Source organism: Dermacentor variabilis, chromosome 9, assembly GCF_050947875.1.
Source record: "Dermacentor variabilis isolate Ectoservices chromosome 9, ASM5094787v1, whole genome shotgun sequence".
Lineage (NCBI taxonomy): Eukaryota > Metazoa > Arthropoda > Arachnida > Ixodida > Ixodidae > Dermacentor > Dermacentor variabilis.
Genome location: NC_134576.1, coordinates 92,058,910 through 92,071,051, shown reverse-complemented (window position 1 = coordinate 92,071,051; position 12,142 = coordinate 92,058,910). Strand labels below are relative to the sequence as shown.

At 48.5% G+C, this 12,142-nt stretch overlaps 1 protein-coding gene across 1 annotated transcript; it reads right to left on the bottom strand.

The window, feature by feature from the left end:
- Window positions 1-370: 370 nt before the first annotated feature.
- On the bottom strand, window positions 371-10,990 carry LOC142558447 (venom serine carboxypeptidase-like). Its single transcript, XM_075670581.1, has 5 exons — window positions 10,800-10,990; window positions 8,713-8,832; window positions 6,597-6,783; window positions 2,407-2,737; window positions 371-1,176 (listed from the first exon to the last, which is right to left on the bottom strand). The coding sequence occupies exons 2-5, from the start codon at window positions 8,817-8,819 to the stop codon at window positions 371-373; spliced, it is 1,431 nt and encodes a 476-aa protein (XP_075526696.1). The 5' UTR covers window positions 8,820-8,832; window positions 10,800-10,990.
- Between the last annotated feature and the right edge of the window lie 1,152 nt (window positions 10,991-12,142).

Sequence of the window (12,142 nt, the reverse complement as noted above, 5' to 3'; positions counted from 1 at the left end):
TGTAAAAAAAAATTACGTTTTTCTCTGTATATAGTGCTCCTGAAACTGTCAAATGGTACCAATTAAAAGCGAAAAATAATGTCGAATCTTAGCCGCAGTACTACAGCGACGTTCAGAATGAACACAGCGGCAAATACAATAGAGAGAGGGAAGTGAGAGAAAGAGGAAGATATATAAGGAAGGCAGGTCTAGGAGGTCTAGACCAGTCTAGAGTCTAGTCGGCTACCCTACGCTGGGAGAAGGGAGAAGGGGAAGAGAGAGAATGGAGAGACAGAGAGAGGGTATAGAGGCGTGCACAGTCAGTCAACGAGTCGAAGCCGCTCGTGAAAAGGCAAGTACAAGAAACAAGAAACGCCCACATGCGACACGCTCACGACGCTCTGTATTTCCTGCCGTGTATAAAGCTGTACATGAGGTCGAACAGCGCTTCAGGCCTGTCGAAGGTGGCGTGATGGCCGGCGCGAGAGACCAGCACGTAGGTCAAGTTTCGCACGCGAGTCACGTATCCCGCGGGCCTGTGGGCATCGGCGAACGAGTACCACGTCTCGCGCTGCGCGTTCTCGAGCTCGAGCTGACCGCTCCACTTCAGCTGGCGCAGGTACCGGTCGGTGTTCACCGCCGGAAAGACCGTGTCCATCTGCCCCGTGTACAGAAGCACCCTGTTGGAGTCGAGGACGTTGGCCAACGTGTCGCTGATGTCGGTGAAGTAATCGCTCTGCGCCAGGCTTAAACCCAAGGCCAGCTTCTGAGCCTCCAGCGGCGTCGCTCCGGCGACGTGAATGGCCCTCTTGAACGCGTCGCTCGTGACGTAATCGCGGTACTTGAGCCTTTCCGGTTCCGGCCTCGTCCGCAGCACGCTCCCGTGGTCCGTGTAGCCCGTGAGCTGCTGGTAGAGGGTCGGCTCGTCGTCGAATTTCGCGTTGAACACCGTCTTCAGAAGTAGTGCGGCGGCTATCGTACGGTTGAACCCGGCAGCGAGCTTGATCTGCTGGAAGCGCTCGGCGAAGAGCCGGTGTCCTCGGCCATCGATGAGTCCGGTGCTGTACAGGTAGTCCGAAGAGTCCATGAGGTCCAGGAGAGGGGCGATAAAAGGAACTCCGAGGATCGCCCCTGATACTCTCAATGGAAGGCTCCGGTTAACTTGCAGCCGATTCACGATCCCAAGCGCTGATCGAGCTGGAACAAACGAAAAAAGGGAAACGAGGAGTTGAGATTTGAAGTCGAAAAACAATTACGTGGTTATATCTCTTTCTTTCTTTTAAGCTGAGATGAAAACATGCGCGAGTAGTCGAACGTAAGAACTTACGTTAATTCTAAAGTCTCGTTGCTTTAACTTTTAACTCTTTACACCACAAAGACGTAAAACACTTCGATGCACAAGTTTCCAAGTGTCATTAGTTTTGAACAGCTAGATGCTGCATGCGTCGTAGATTATGAAAGGCAGCGTGAACATGTTATCTCAGATGCCATGTGCGTGCGTGCGTGCGTGTGTGTGTGTGTGTGTGTGTGTGTGTGTGTGTGTGTGTGTGTGTGTGTGTGTGTGTGTGTGTGTGTGTGTGTGTGTGTGTGTGTGTGTGTGTGTGTGTGTGTGTGTGTGTGTGTGTGCGTGTGCGTGCGTGCGCGTGTGTGCGTGTGCGTGCGCGTGTGTGCGTGTGCGTGCGCGCGCGCGTGTGTGTGTGTGTGTGTGTGTGTGTGTGTGTGTGTGTGTGTGCGCGCGCGCGCGCGCAAGAAAAAACATTACTCGCTTTCAAGTTTTCATTTCACGAACAAAGTCAGAACAAATCGTTTGACTCTCATACTTTGGACGAAAGCGCTGAGGTACGAAACGCTGGGGATACATGGCTTGCGCGCCCTTCCTGGCCTTCTATATTTGCTTCGTAGACCCCGAATATACAAGAAGTTTGCGACCACGCTGGCGGTAAAAAACGTCAGCGACGGAATGCTCGCTGCAAGCGCGCGTGGGCGGCGGCACAGCCACACTAGCGGGCGTCCCTGCCGCTTGGTTTTTCAAGAGACGGCCTTAACACTTAGCTTGTCTCAAGTGGCGTTTCACAACGACACCGGTCTTGCAGTCGAGAGAAGGGGGCGTTTCCCTGCAGCACGCCTGCCGTTGTGAAAGATTAGATTACTTTTCTTTAATGGCGTTCGGCTTCTGCGGTACGCCGCGAAAAATAGCCCCAAACAGCACCATTCGTTGCGGGAAAACGTCAAAAAGGAGTTGACGTACTTCCGCTTCCGCAGAGCACGTTCTGCCCCACGCGCCACACTCGCGGCCCCATTATTTTTCTTCCCGCGCTAGTGTGGGCGTGCCCTTGGCCCCAATTTTCTTTTTACCACTTTTGCTTCCTCCTCGTTCCCGATGACATTGTGCAATCTGGCGACAAATCACAGTCGCCCCCTCCTCACCGCCGTACGACTCTCCGATCGCGTAGAAGCGCCTATTTCTGTTCTCTGGAAACAGCACGAGGAACTGCCGCAGGAACTCCTCGATCGAGTCGGTGATGTCGTCCAGCGTGCGGGCGAAGCCACGACGGTCCCTCGCGAAGCTGTAGCCGCCCCCGACGGGCTGGTCCAGGTAGACGACGTCCGCTTCCTCCTGAAGCGTCGGCCGCCGCCGATAGAGCTGCCCGTCGGGCCCGATGCCCAGCGGTCCGCTCTCGAGAAATTGGCCGAACAGCGCCGACTTGCCGGGACCGCCTTCGAGCCACAGGACCAGCGGCGTCTCGCCGCTTCGGTTCTGTGATAAAGGGTAGGGGAGAGAGAGAGAGAGAGAAACGGTAAAAATAATTGCGTCATTTGCGTGCACTTGTATCAATTGGTCTTAAATCTCTCGTGCCAGCACGTGTTTTATGAAAGACGGTGTAGTGAGGGCTTGAGAATAGGCTCTTGGCTCCTAGGCTTTTTGATGTGCAGACCCGAGACAAAAGTTTGGATGTCATTGGTGCCACGAAATATTCGTTTTTCTTCTCAGCCTGGACATGCTGGTTGAAGTCAGGTGGTTCAGCCTACGCGCTCGTCTTCACAAAAATAAAGAATCTAGCGCATATTGAAGCAATTCCGGGTTGTGGAGCAGCTCTACAAGAAATATCTTAAGTTCTTGCTGATGCCGTGGTCTTCGAACTTTTGCTCGCATTTGTGCACGTAAAAGGAAGCTTTTCCATTCAGAAGTAACCCAAGGTGAATGTGCAGAAGACAAAGGTACTAACATTACTATTCAATAACCTGGCAAAAAGAATTTGACTTCGATTCAGCCTCCAGAACCGGTGAAAATGTACGTTTATACTCTGCGCTAACCCTGGCATCATACAAGATGTGGACGTGCTCAGCAAGGTGCGATGCAGCGACCATAGGATGGTAAGAACTCGAATTAGCCTAGACCTGAGGAGGGAACGGAAAAAACTGGTACATAAGAAGCCGATCAATGAGTTAGCGGTAAGAGGGAAAATAGAGGAATTCCAGATCAAGCTACAGAACAGGTATTCGGCTTTAACTCCGGAAGAGGACCTTAGTGTTGAAGCAAAGAACTACAATCTTGTGGGTATCATTAAGGAGTGTGCAATAGAAGTCGGTGGTAACTCCGTTAGACAGGATACCAGTAAGCTATCGCAGGAGGCGAAAGATCTGATCAAGAAACGCCAATGTATGAAAGCCTCTAACCCTACAGCTAGAATAGAACTGGCAGAACTTTCGAAGTTAATCAACAAGCGTAAGACAGCTGACATAAGGAAGTATAATATGGATAGAATTGAACATGCTCTCAGGAACGGAGGAAGCCTAAAAGCAGTGAAGAAGAAACTAGGAATAGGCAAGAATCAGACGTATGCGTTAAGAGACAAAGCCGGCAATATCATTACTAATATGGATGAGATAGTTCAGGTGTCTGAGGAGTTCTATAGAGATTTATGCAGTACCATTGGCACCCACGACGATAATGGAAGAGAGAATAGTCTAGAGGAATTTGAAATCCCACAGGTAACGCCGGAAGAAGTAAAGAAAGCCTTGGGAACTATGCAAAGGGGGAAGGCAGCTGGGGAGGATCAGGTAACAGCAGATTTGTTGAAGGATGGTGGGCAGATTGTTCTAGAGAAACTGGCCACCCTGTATACGCAATGCCTCATGACTTCGAGCGTACCGGAATCTTGGAAAAACGCTAACATGATCCTAATCCATTAGAAAGGGGACGCCAAAGACTTGAAAAGTTATAGACGGATCAGCTTACTGTCCGTTGCCTACAAAGTATTTACTAAGGTAATTGCAAATAGAATCAGGAACACCTTAGACTTCCATCAACCAAAGGACCAGGCAGGATTCCGCAAAGGCTACTCAACAATAGACCATATTCACACTATCAATCAGGTGATAGAGAAATGTGCGGAATATAACCAACCCTTATATATAGCTTTCATTGATTACGAGAAAGCGTTTGATTCAGTCGAAACCTCAGCAGTCATGAAGGCATTACGGAATCAGGGTGTAGATGAGCCATATGTAAAAATACTGAAAGATATCTATAGCGGCTCCACAGCCACCGTAGTCCTCCATAAAGAAAGCAACAAAATCCCAATAATGAAAGGCGTCAGGCAGGGAGATACGATCTCTCCAATGCTATTCACCGCGTGTTTACAGGAGGTATTCAGTGACCTGGATTGGGAAGAATTGGGTATAATAGTTAATGGAGAACTTGCGATTCGCTGTTAATATTGCCTTGCTTAGTAACTCAGGGGACCAACTGCAATGCATGCTCACTGACCTGGAGAGGCAAAGCCGAAGGGTGTGTCTAAAAATTAATCTGCAGAAAACTAAAGTAATGTTTAACAGTCTCGGAACAGAACAGCAGTTTACTATAGGTAGTGAGGTACTGGAAGTGGTAAGGGAATACATCTACTTAGGACAGGTAGTGACTGCGGATCCGGATCATGAGACTGAAATAATCAGAAGAATAAGAATGGGCTGGGGTGCGTTTGGCAGGCATTCTCAGGTCATGAGCAGCAGGTTGCCATTGTCCCTCAACAGAAAAGTATATAACAGCTGTGTCTTAACAGTACTGACGTACGGGGCAGAAACCTGGAGGATTACGAAAAGGGTTCTACTTAAATTGACGACGACGCAACGAGCTATGGAAGAAGAATGATACGTGTAACGTTAAGGGATAAGAAAAGAGCAGATTGGGTGATGAAACAAACGCGAGTTAATGATATGTTAGTTAAAATCAAGAAAAAGAAATGGGCATGGGCAGGACATGTAATGAGGAGGGAAGATAACCGATGCTCATAAAGGGTTACGGACTGCATTCCAAGGGAAGGGAAGCGTAGCAGAGGGCGGCAGAAAGTTAGGTGGGCGGATGAGATCAAGAAGTTTGCAGGGACAACATGGCCACAAGTAGTACATGACCGGGGTAGTTGGAGAAGTATGAGAGAGGCCTTTGCCCTGCCGTGGGCGTAACCAGGATGATGATGATGATGAAAGCGGGTTGGGGCGCAAGGCGCAGGCATTACAAAAATCATTACCGGTAGCTTGCCGTTATCATTGAAAAAATAATCGGTGCAATCACTGCATTCTACCTGTAGGAACATACGGTGCAGGAACGTGGGGGTTAACAGAGAAGGTTGAGATGAAGTTAAAGACCACACAAACAGCGGCGGAAGGAAACGAAATTGGCAGTTTCGCCCGAAGGTTAATGCATTCACAGACTTAACGAGATCTGGTGTTGCGCTCCAACTCCTCTGGCGGTGTTCTAACCAACCATAGGCTTGTACCACATGCTGGCGCGATGCAGCACGCAAAGTGACTATGTGTTTATTTTTTGTTTGCAGAAGGAACAGCGCCTCGGGCAGCTGCCAGGCGTCTCAGAACGCGGGCGTGATTTATAGGACGCCGCCAGTGGCGCTGCGGACGTCGCACCTGGATGCGAATTCTAGAACATGAACAAACATTTAAATTTAAATTTATAAAAATTATATCATGGGGTTTTAGGTGCCAAAACCGCTTTCTGACTATGAGGCACGCCGTAGTGAAGGACTCCGGAAATTTGACCGCCTGGGGTTCTTTAACGTGTGCCTAAACCTAAGTACACGGGCGTTTTCGCATTTCGCCCCCTCGAAATGTGGCCGCTGTTCCCAGGATTCGATCCCACGACCTCGTGCTCAGCAGCCCAACACCATAGCCACTGAGCGACCACGGCGGGTAACATCCTTCCAAAACATTTGTGAAAATCTCTGTTGGGTATTCCAAAAGTATTCGATGTTCGATTTTGGCACAATTCGATTCGCGTCCGCTTCAGCCTGAAAGATTGCTATTCGCGCACCACTAATCGATAACGTGTCGCCTACAGAAAAGCGACGAGTGACCCACGGTATATGCCAATTTCTGTTCGTATTCGTTATGCAAAAAAAGAAGCGAGGCGTGCAGACAGGACACAAGAGTAGAGAAGTGTACAACACGAACCCCGAACGAGGTCTGGTCTCTACTCTTGTGTCCTTTCTTCACGCCCCACTTCTTTTTTGCATAACGAATCCTTACCCCAACTAGCTCAGCTTTCTGTCGTTCTAAGCTTCTGTTCGTATACCGCTCGAGTGCCCCACCAGCAGTGCGCGTACATTGGCAGCCTTGACGTAGAGGAAGAACAGGTTGCTGCCGGTGCTCTCGTTCACGGTGACGTAGCCCGAATGCGCCTTCGCTCCTACGCGACTTTCGAACAGGTCCACCTTGCTCCTTCTCTGAGCTTCGTCGATGCTCCCGTTCAGTATGTACGGTGTCAGGAACAGCGGTGCGTCGTCCGTGACCCTGAATAATGGGACAGCAAGAATGCGTTAGGGCCGCAGTAAGGCAGCAATTCTATTGCAATGGCAATGCTTTCCGCGCTTCGTCAGGGCGGTCCGAACGGCGACCCGCCAATACACGTTGTCACCGGGATCGGCCGGTCGTGAGGGGTGGACAAGACAGGGATAGAATCTAGCGAAAGGTAATCCGTAGGTTATACCGGATTAGGCGTAACTTCAATCTTATATTATCCATATTCATTCATTCGTTCATTCGCGCACTTGTATTCCACTGGACTGAACCACGAAAGGGTGCAAGAGAAAACAATGTATACGATCATTTAAAAGCACGTCTGTAAGCTTTTCTTGAGTGTGCATCATATTTGTGCTGAAATTAAACGCTAATAATTGTTCTACGTTGCGTATTTCTTGCGTTCAGTCCTCAAACTACAGAGGAGGTGATTCCTCCAAAAGTATACTTCGTTTAAAAATTTACCTCATCGATGTTAATTGCATTTCTTTATGGCTATTACCAGCAGTGAGAAAGATTACGAATGGCGCAAAGAAACAGTGCGGCCATTGAGGCAGCGGTTTTGTTAAATTAGGGTGCATTCGAGGACCGCAGTGCATTTAAATAGAACTGATTCCTTTGTCTGTTTATGTCATGTGCTGGAGGCATAGAAAGACGCAAATGCAGCAGCCAACTCTATAATCAAACAGCTTCTCTGACGCCGTGCAAGCAAGGCATGGCTGTCGTTTTTCGCTGAGAATGCAAAATAACCGTTACGTTGACACGAAGCAAGCGAAAAGGTATACGTAGCTTGGCAGATTGCAAATAAAACATTACAAAAAGATTGTTCACCTTTGAAATTTCAAAACTCATATTTCCGTTTTTTCATTGCGAAAGCAATTATATGGACACTCCAAGCGTATTTTCATCGTCGGCGTTGCCGTGGGGCTGTGCATATATTTAGGTATACCTATGCAATTTGCCCTGCCACGCTGTATGTGCACGTTATATTGCTACATTATTCTGTCGCCAGAGTTGCTCATGCCAGGTCTTACATTCCTGGCTAAATTATTCCGCCGGATTTTGAGAACGGCAGCCCATAAACAAATGTCATTAAACGTAACACTCACTGCGCATGCCTTTTATCTTAAACCCTCTCGATCTGTTAAATCAAAAAGCTCAAAAGAACGATATTAGAGCTCAAACGTGAAAGTGATATAATTTTAGCGGCGCGGCTCATTGCGGGCAGCGTGTAGGGCCTCTGCGATGTCATTAGAGGCCCTACTCGGCGTATTAAAGCGTCTCAAGATGCCATAGCGCACCCATGTATATATAGCGTCCGCGTTAGTCGGACCCGCGTACAGTTGGAACAACGTCCAACAAATTCAAGCGCGACACGAAACCTGGCCATCGCAGCCAGTGTTTCGTCCTTAGACCGAAACCGCCAATTTTTTCACCCATGTTTGAATAGGTGGCCTCCAGTTTAAACGCAGTGGGCCTTCACACTAATGCAGGAAGTAAAATTTCATATAACATACGACCTTGCGAAATAATTATTGATCAAAACGACCAAACAGTGAAAGTGCGCAATATACGTGTAAGGCGAGCTCCTAACTCAGACGATACTTATCGGAGAACAGACGACAAAACTGTCGCACTCGCAGATGGGACAGTGCACGGTGCGAATGCAAGCAGCCCGCAATAAGACAAACAAGCCCAAATTCACACGAGAGATGTGTATATGAGCCATCGATAATTGACCGTCCCCGTGCAGCCACCGATTGCTCATCACATATCACACCGACCGTTATCACACCTGTCGGGACACCAAATGCGGACGGTAAATAATTTCTCTAGCGTGAGATCAGATTTCCTAATTAGGGTCCGAGTCCTTCTGTGGCCAATTATTGGAGGTCCGTACTTACGAAAAACTATACACTATACCTTTGCTCCAAGGGTGCAGTTTCATTGCTTGGGTTTGCTGCCGTGTCCGCAAAGAGGTGCAACCCAAAGCAGGCCAGGCACAGGAGCGCTTTCCCATAACCGTGCATGTCGATTCAGTGCCTGCAAGTAAAATTTGTCAAATGAGTTAATGCCCCATCAAAAAGAACGTTTATATATATGCCCCATATTCAATACAGCCACATGAATGTATGGTAATTGCCTATAAATACCTGCATGTTCCCATATATCATATGTGGCGTGCCTCCCCCCCCCCCGTATGTTCATACAGGATTATTAGATGTGGGGGCATACGGGTGTTTCTTGTGATGTGTGGAAGCTTGCTCTTTAATTTTAATTTTTCGAGCCGTCTACAAGAAGTCTATAGACAGGGTAAATTTATTTTTCTATGAGATACTGACGTTCCTAAGCTGTGGAGAACATCAGCATCAGCCTATTTTTCTTGCCCACTGCATGATTAAGGCCTCTCCTAGTGATCTCTAATTGCCCCTGTCATGCACTAGCTGATTCCAACTTACGCTTGCAAATTTCCTAATTTCATTCACTTACCTACTTTTCTGCCATCCTTGACGGCGCTAGCGCCGTCAAGGATGGCAGAAATAAAAGAGAAAGGGGAAAGCAGAATACGGCAGTACTTAAAGCCTGTCTCTAACTACAGTCTTCCGCAAAAAGCGCAGCAACGCTTTCAAAGCCTTCTGTGTTGAGGACGGTCTCGGTCAGTGTCCCAGCGCCTTTACCTCCGACAAAGGCCGTTTGTCAAGACTATCTAACACTTTTGAAAGTTCTTTCCTGGGCGCACTGAAGCGGAGACACTCACAGAGAAGGTGGAGGATTGTTTCCTCACAGCTACAGTTATCGCATGTAGGGCTGTTGGCCATTCCGATTCAAAACGAGTATACATTCGTGAAGGCCACGCCAAGCCACAAGCGGTAGTCCTGACGTACAAGCCTTTGGAGGCCATCTCTTGTTGTAAAGCCCCATTTCGAGCGACGTTATTCAGTGAAATGAACACAGCCTAACAGCACGCTTCTATGGAGTTACATTAATGATACTTGGGCGTGCAGTGAATACTACGTTTTATAAGTGTGCGATTATTCGAAACTTCTTGAATAAAGAACCTACTGTTGCCCAATTCAATCCTGTATTCGAACCAAACAGTCACTATCCGCAAATACGAATATTTTTTTAAGTTTTTGATTATACTAAATCGTCGGCTGTGCATGATCAAACATAATATTGGAGCAAGAATTTGAACTATATACTGGTGTCAAGAAGTAAACGGGCCCCGAACCCCGTCAAGCTGCTTCAAGGCAGCTATTTGTCCTGGGTCTTTTTCTCTTGGAGAATCTTGATGTTGCGCAGTGAAGCACGCAGTACGTCGCGCAGAGAACAAGGTTTTCCCGGCTATATCGATATCATTCGCACTAAACGAAGAGTGCTTAGTATGCAAACAAGCTACTTATTTGTTCTAAATGCTCCGTTTGTGCGGTTAATAAACAATGCTTCGTAATATGCAAGGTAACGACAGAAGATTTCTAAAGCTGTGAATAAACGTACTAGCATGTAAGCACCGTCGTGTATTAATGGCTCAAATGGCTGTTCATTATTCAAAAATTATGCAATGTATTCCATAGTCAGTTCGATTATCCTCTGGCCCATTCGATGGCCCTACACGCAATATGTGTGCAGCAGTATCTTATGCAGTCTGAAAAGTTCTTATGCGCTCGTTTACGGTATTTGGACAAATCAATTCGAGCGATGCCAGAGTTGGTGCAACTGCAGCAAGATAGAAAAAGCATTGGGTCAGAGAACAGACAAAGCCATAGTTGAGAGAACCACATTGTGAACGCAAAGAAAAACTAATCGTGAAAAGTAGACTACAATGATTCAAGTTCTCAGCAAAACGAATCACTTTCCACAGAAAGCAACAGTTTCCAGTCTCCTGAAAAAGTGTGGGTTTTCTTCCCCTCTTTTTACAATGATCGCAGCTCTCTTTTTTTTTCAACGCGGCTCTCCAAGCAGAAAAGAAAATGCAAAATCGTATTTAAAAATAAACGAAGTTTGCTCACCTTGCGTAAATGTCAAAGCCGCCCGTAAATCCTCTTTAGAGCGATTTATGTTGTGAGTTCAATTGTCTTCAGTAGATCAGACACCTTAAGAAAGGCCCCTCGGGTCGCACGTCGATCATTAATTCTCGAATCCACCGGTCTGCCGCCCCACGTCCAGCGGGAGTTCGAACCTACACAAACTGCAACGGAGCACGCAGACTTCCCGCCGAAAGAGTGAAATGCGTTTCCTATAATCCTCTTGCATCCGCTGGCGCGAGAAGGACCGCGGAAGTGGGACACTTCGCCCTCTCCCGGCTACGCCCACCCGACCATTATCTCTTCGGCCGGAGTCCTTTCATGCTTCGCCAGCATCCGGGAAGAGAAGATGGCTGTTCAGGCTTCGGGTTTCGATCGCGCAACACGTCGACCCGATATGACACTTTTAACGAGTTTGTGCCGAATGCTCCGGTGCGACGCAATCCACTGTTTAGGCTGCGCCAGATAACCGTCAGCGATCTTTTGTTCAAAGGGCAGCGTTGATCGTGCGTGCCGCTGCCTCGGTATAGCCTGAAGATATGCCCTCCGGTAAAAAAAATGTCACAGGCCTGCACGGCCCATGTAGCACAGTCACAGCGTAAGCTGGTGGAATGGCCCCATAGGACCTCCATTTTCGGCAGCACGCAGTGGAGGGTGTTCGCATCGTTTTCGCGAGAACAATATGGCCTCCCGGCGTCGACGGCGAGCTGCGGCTTGTGCTGCTCTCTCTGCACAGCGGTTTGCCGAGCCCGACGTTGCTGTGGCTCTACGATTCGCTTCTTCAGCAGAGGTTCGTGTCTTGCGAGGAGGCGCCATGACGTGTATTGAAGAGTAAACGCAGGGGTCGAGACTACGCGGCGCACATTTCACATCTCTGAAAGGCGCCAAACACGGCGACACCTCCGTACACTCCATCATTTGGTTCCCTGCCCACGTCGGGGCGATTGAGGGGGTTCCTCTGAACCTCAACGAGTCTGCCCACGAGGCTGCGCGTGGCTCTACCGACCGCGCTGGCCTCGGATCGGGCGACTCTCTCCCCGGACGCAGAGACGCTCCTATCACGCACAATGAGCTTACTAAATTCTCTTACTTAGAGAGAAGAGTTTTTCCGCCGCCTCACTCCAAGCTAAGCAGGCCGCAGGCGGTCACGCTCAGACTCTCGCAAACGAACTCCTACCCAAATCCGGCGTCCCTTAACAGCATATATCCCGAGATTTATCCGAATTGTTCTTGCGTGGCCTGTGGAGAGGTTGCTACTTTGCCTCATATGCTCTGAAAGTGCAGGTCGCTGGGCCCGAAGTTCAAGAAGGAACAGTGGGACGCGCTCG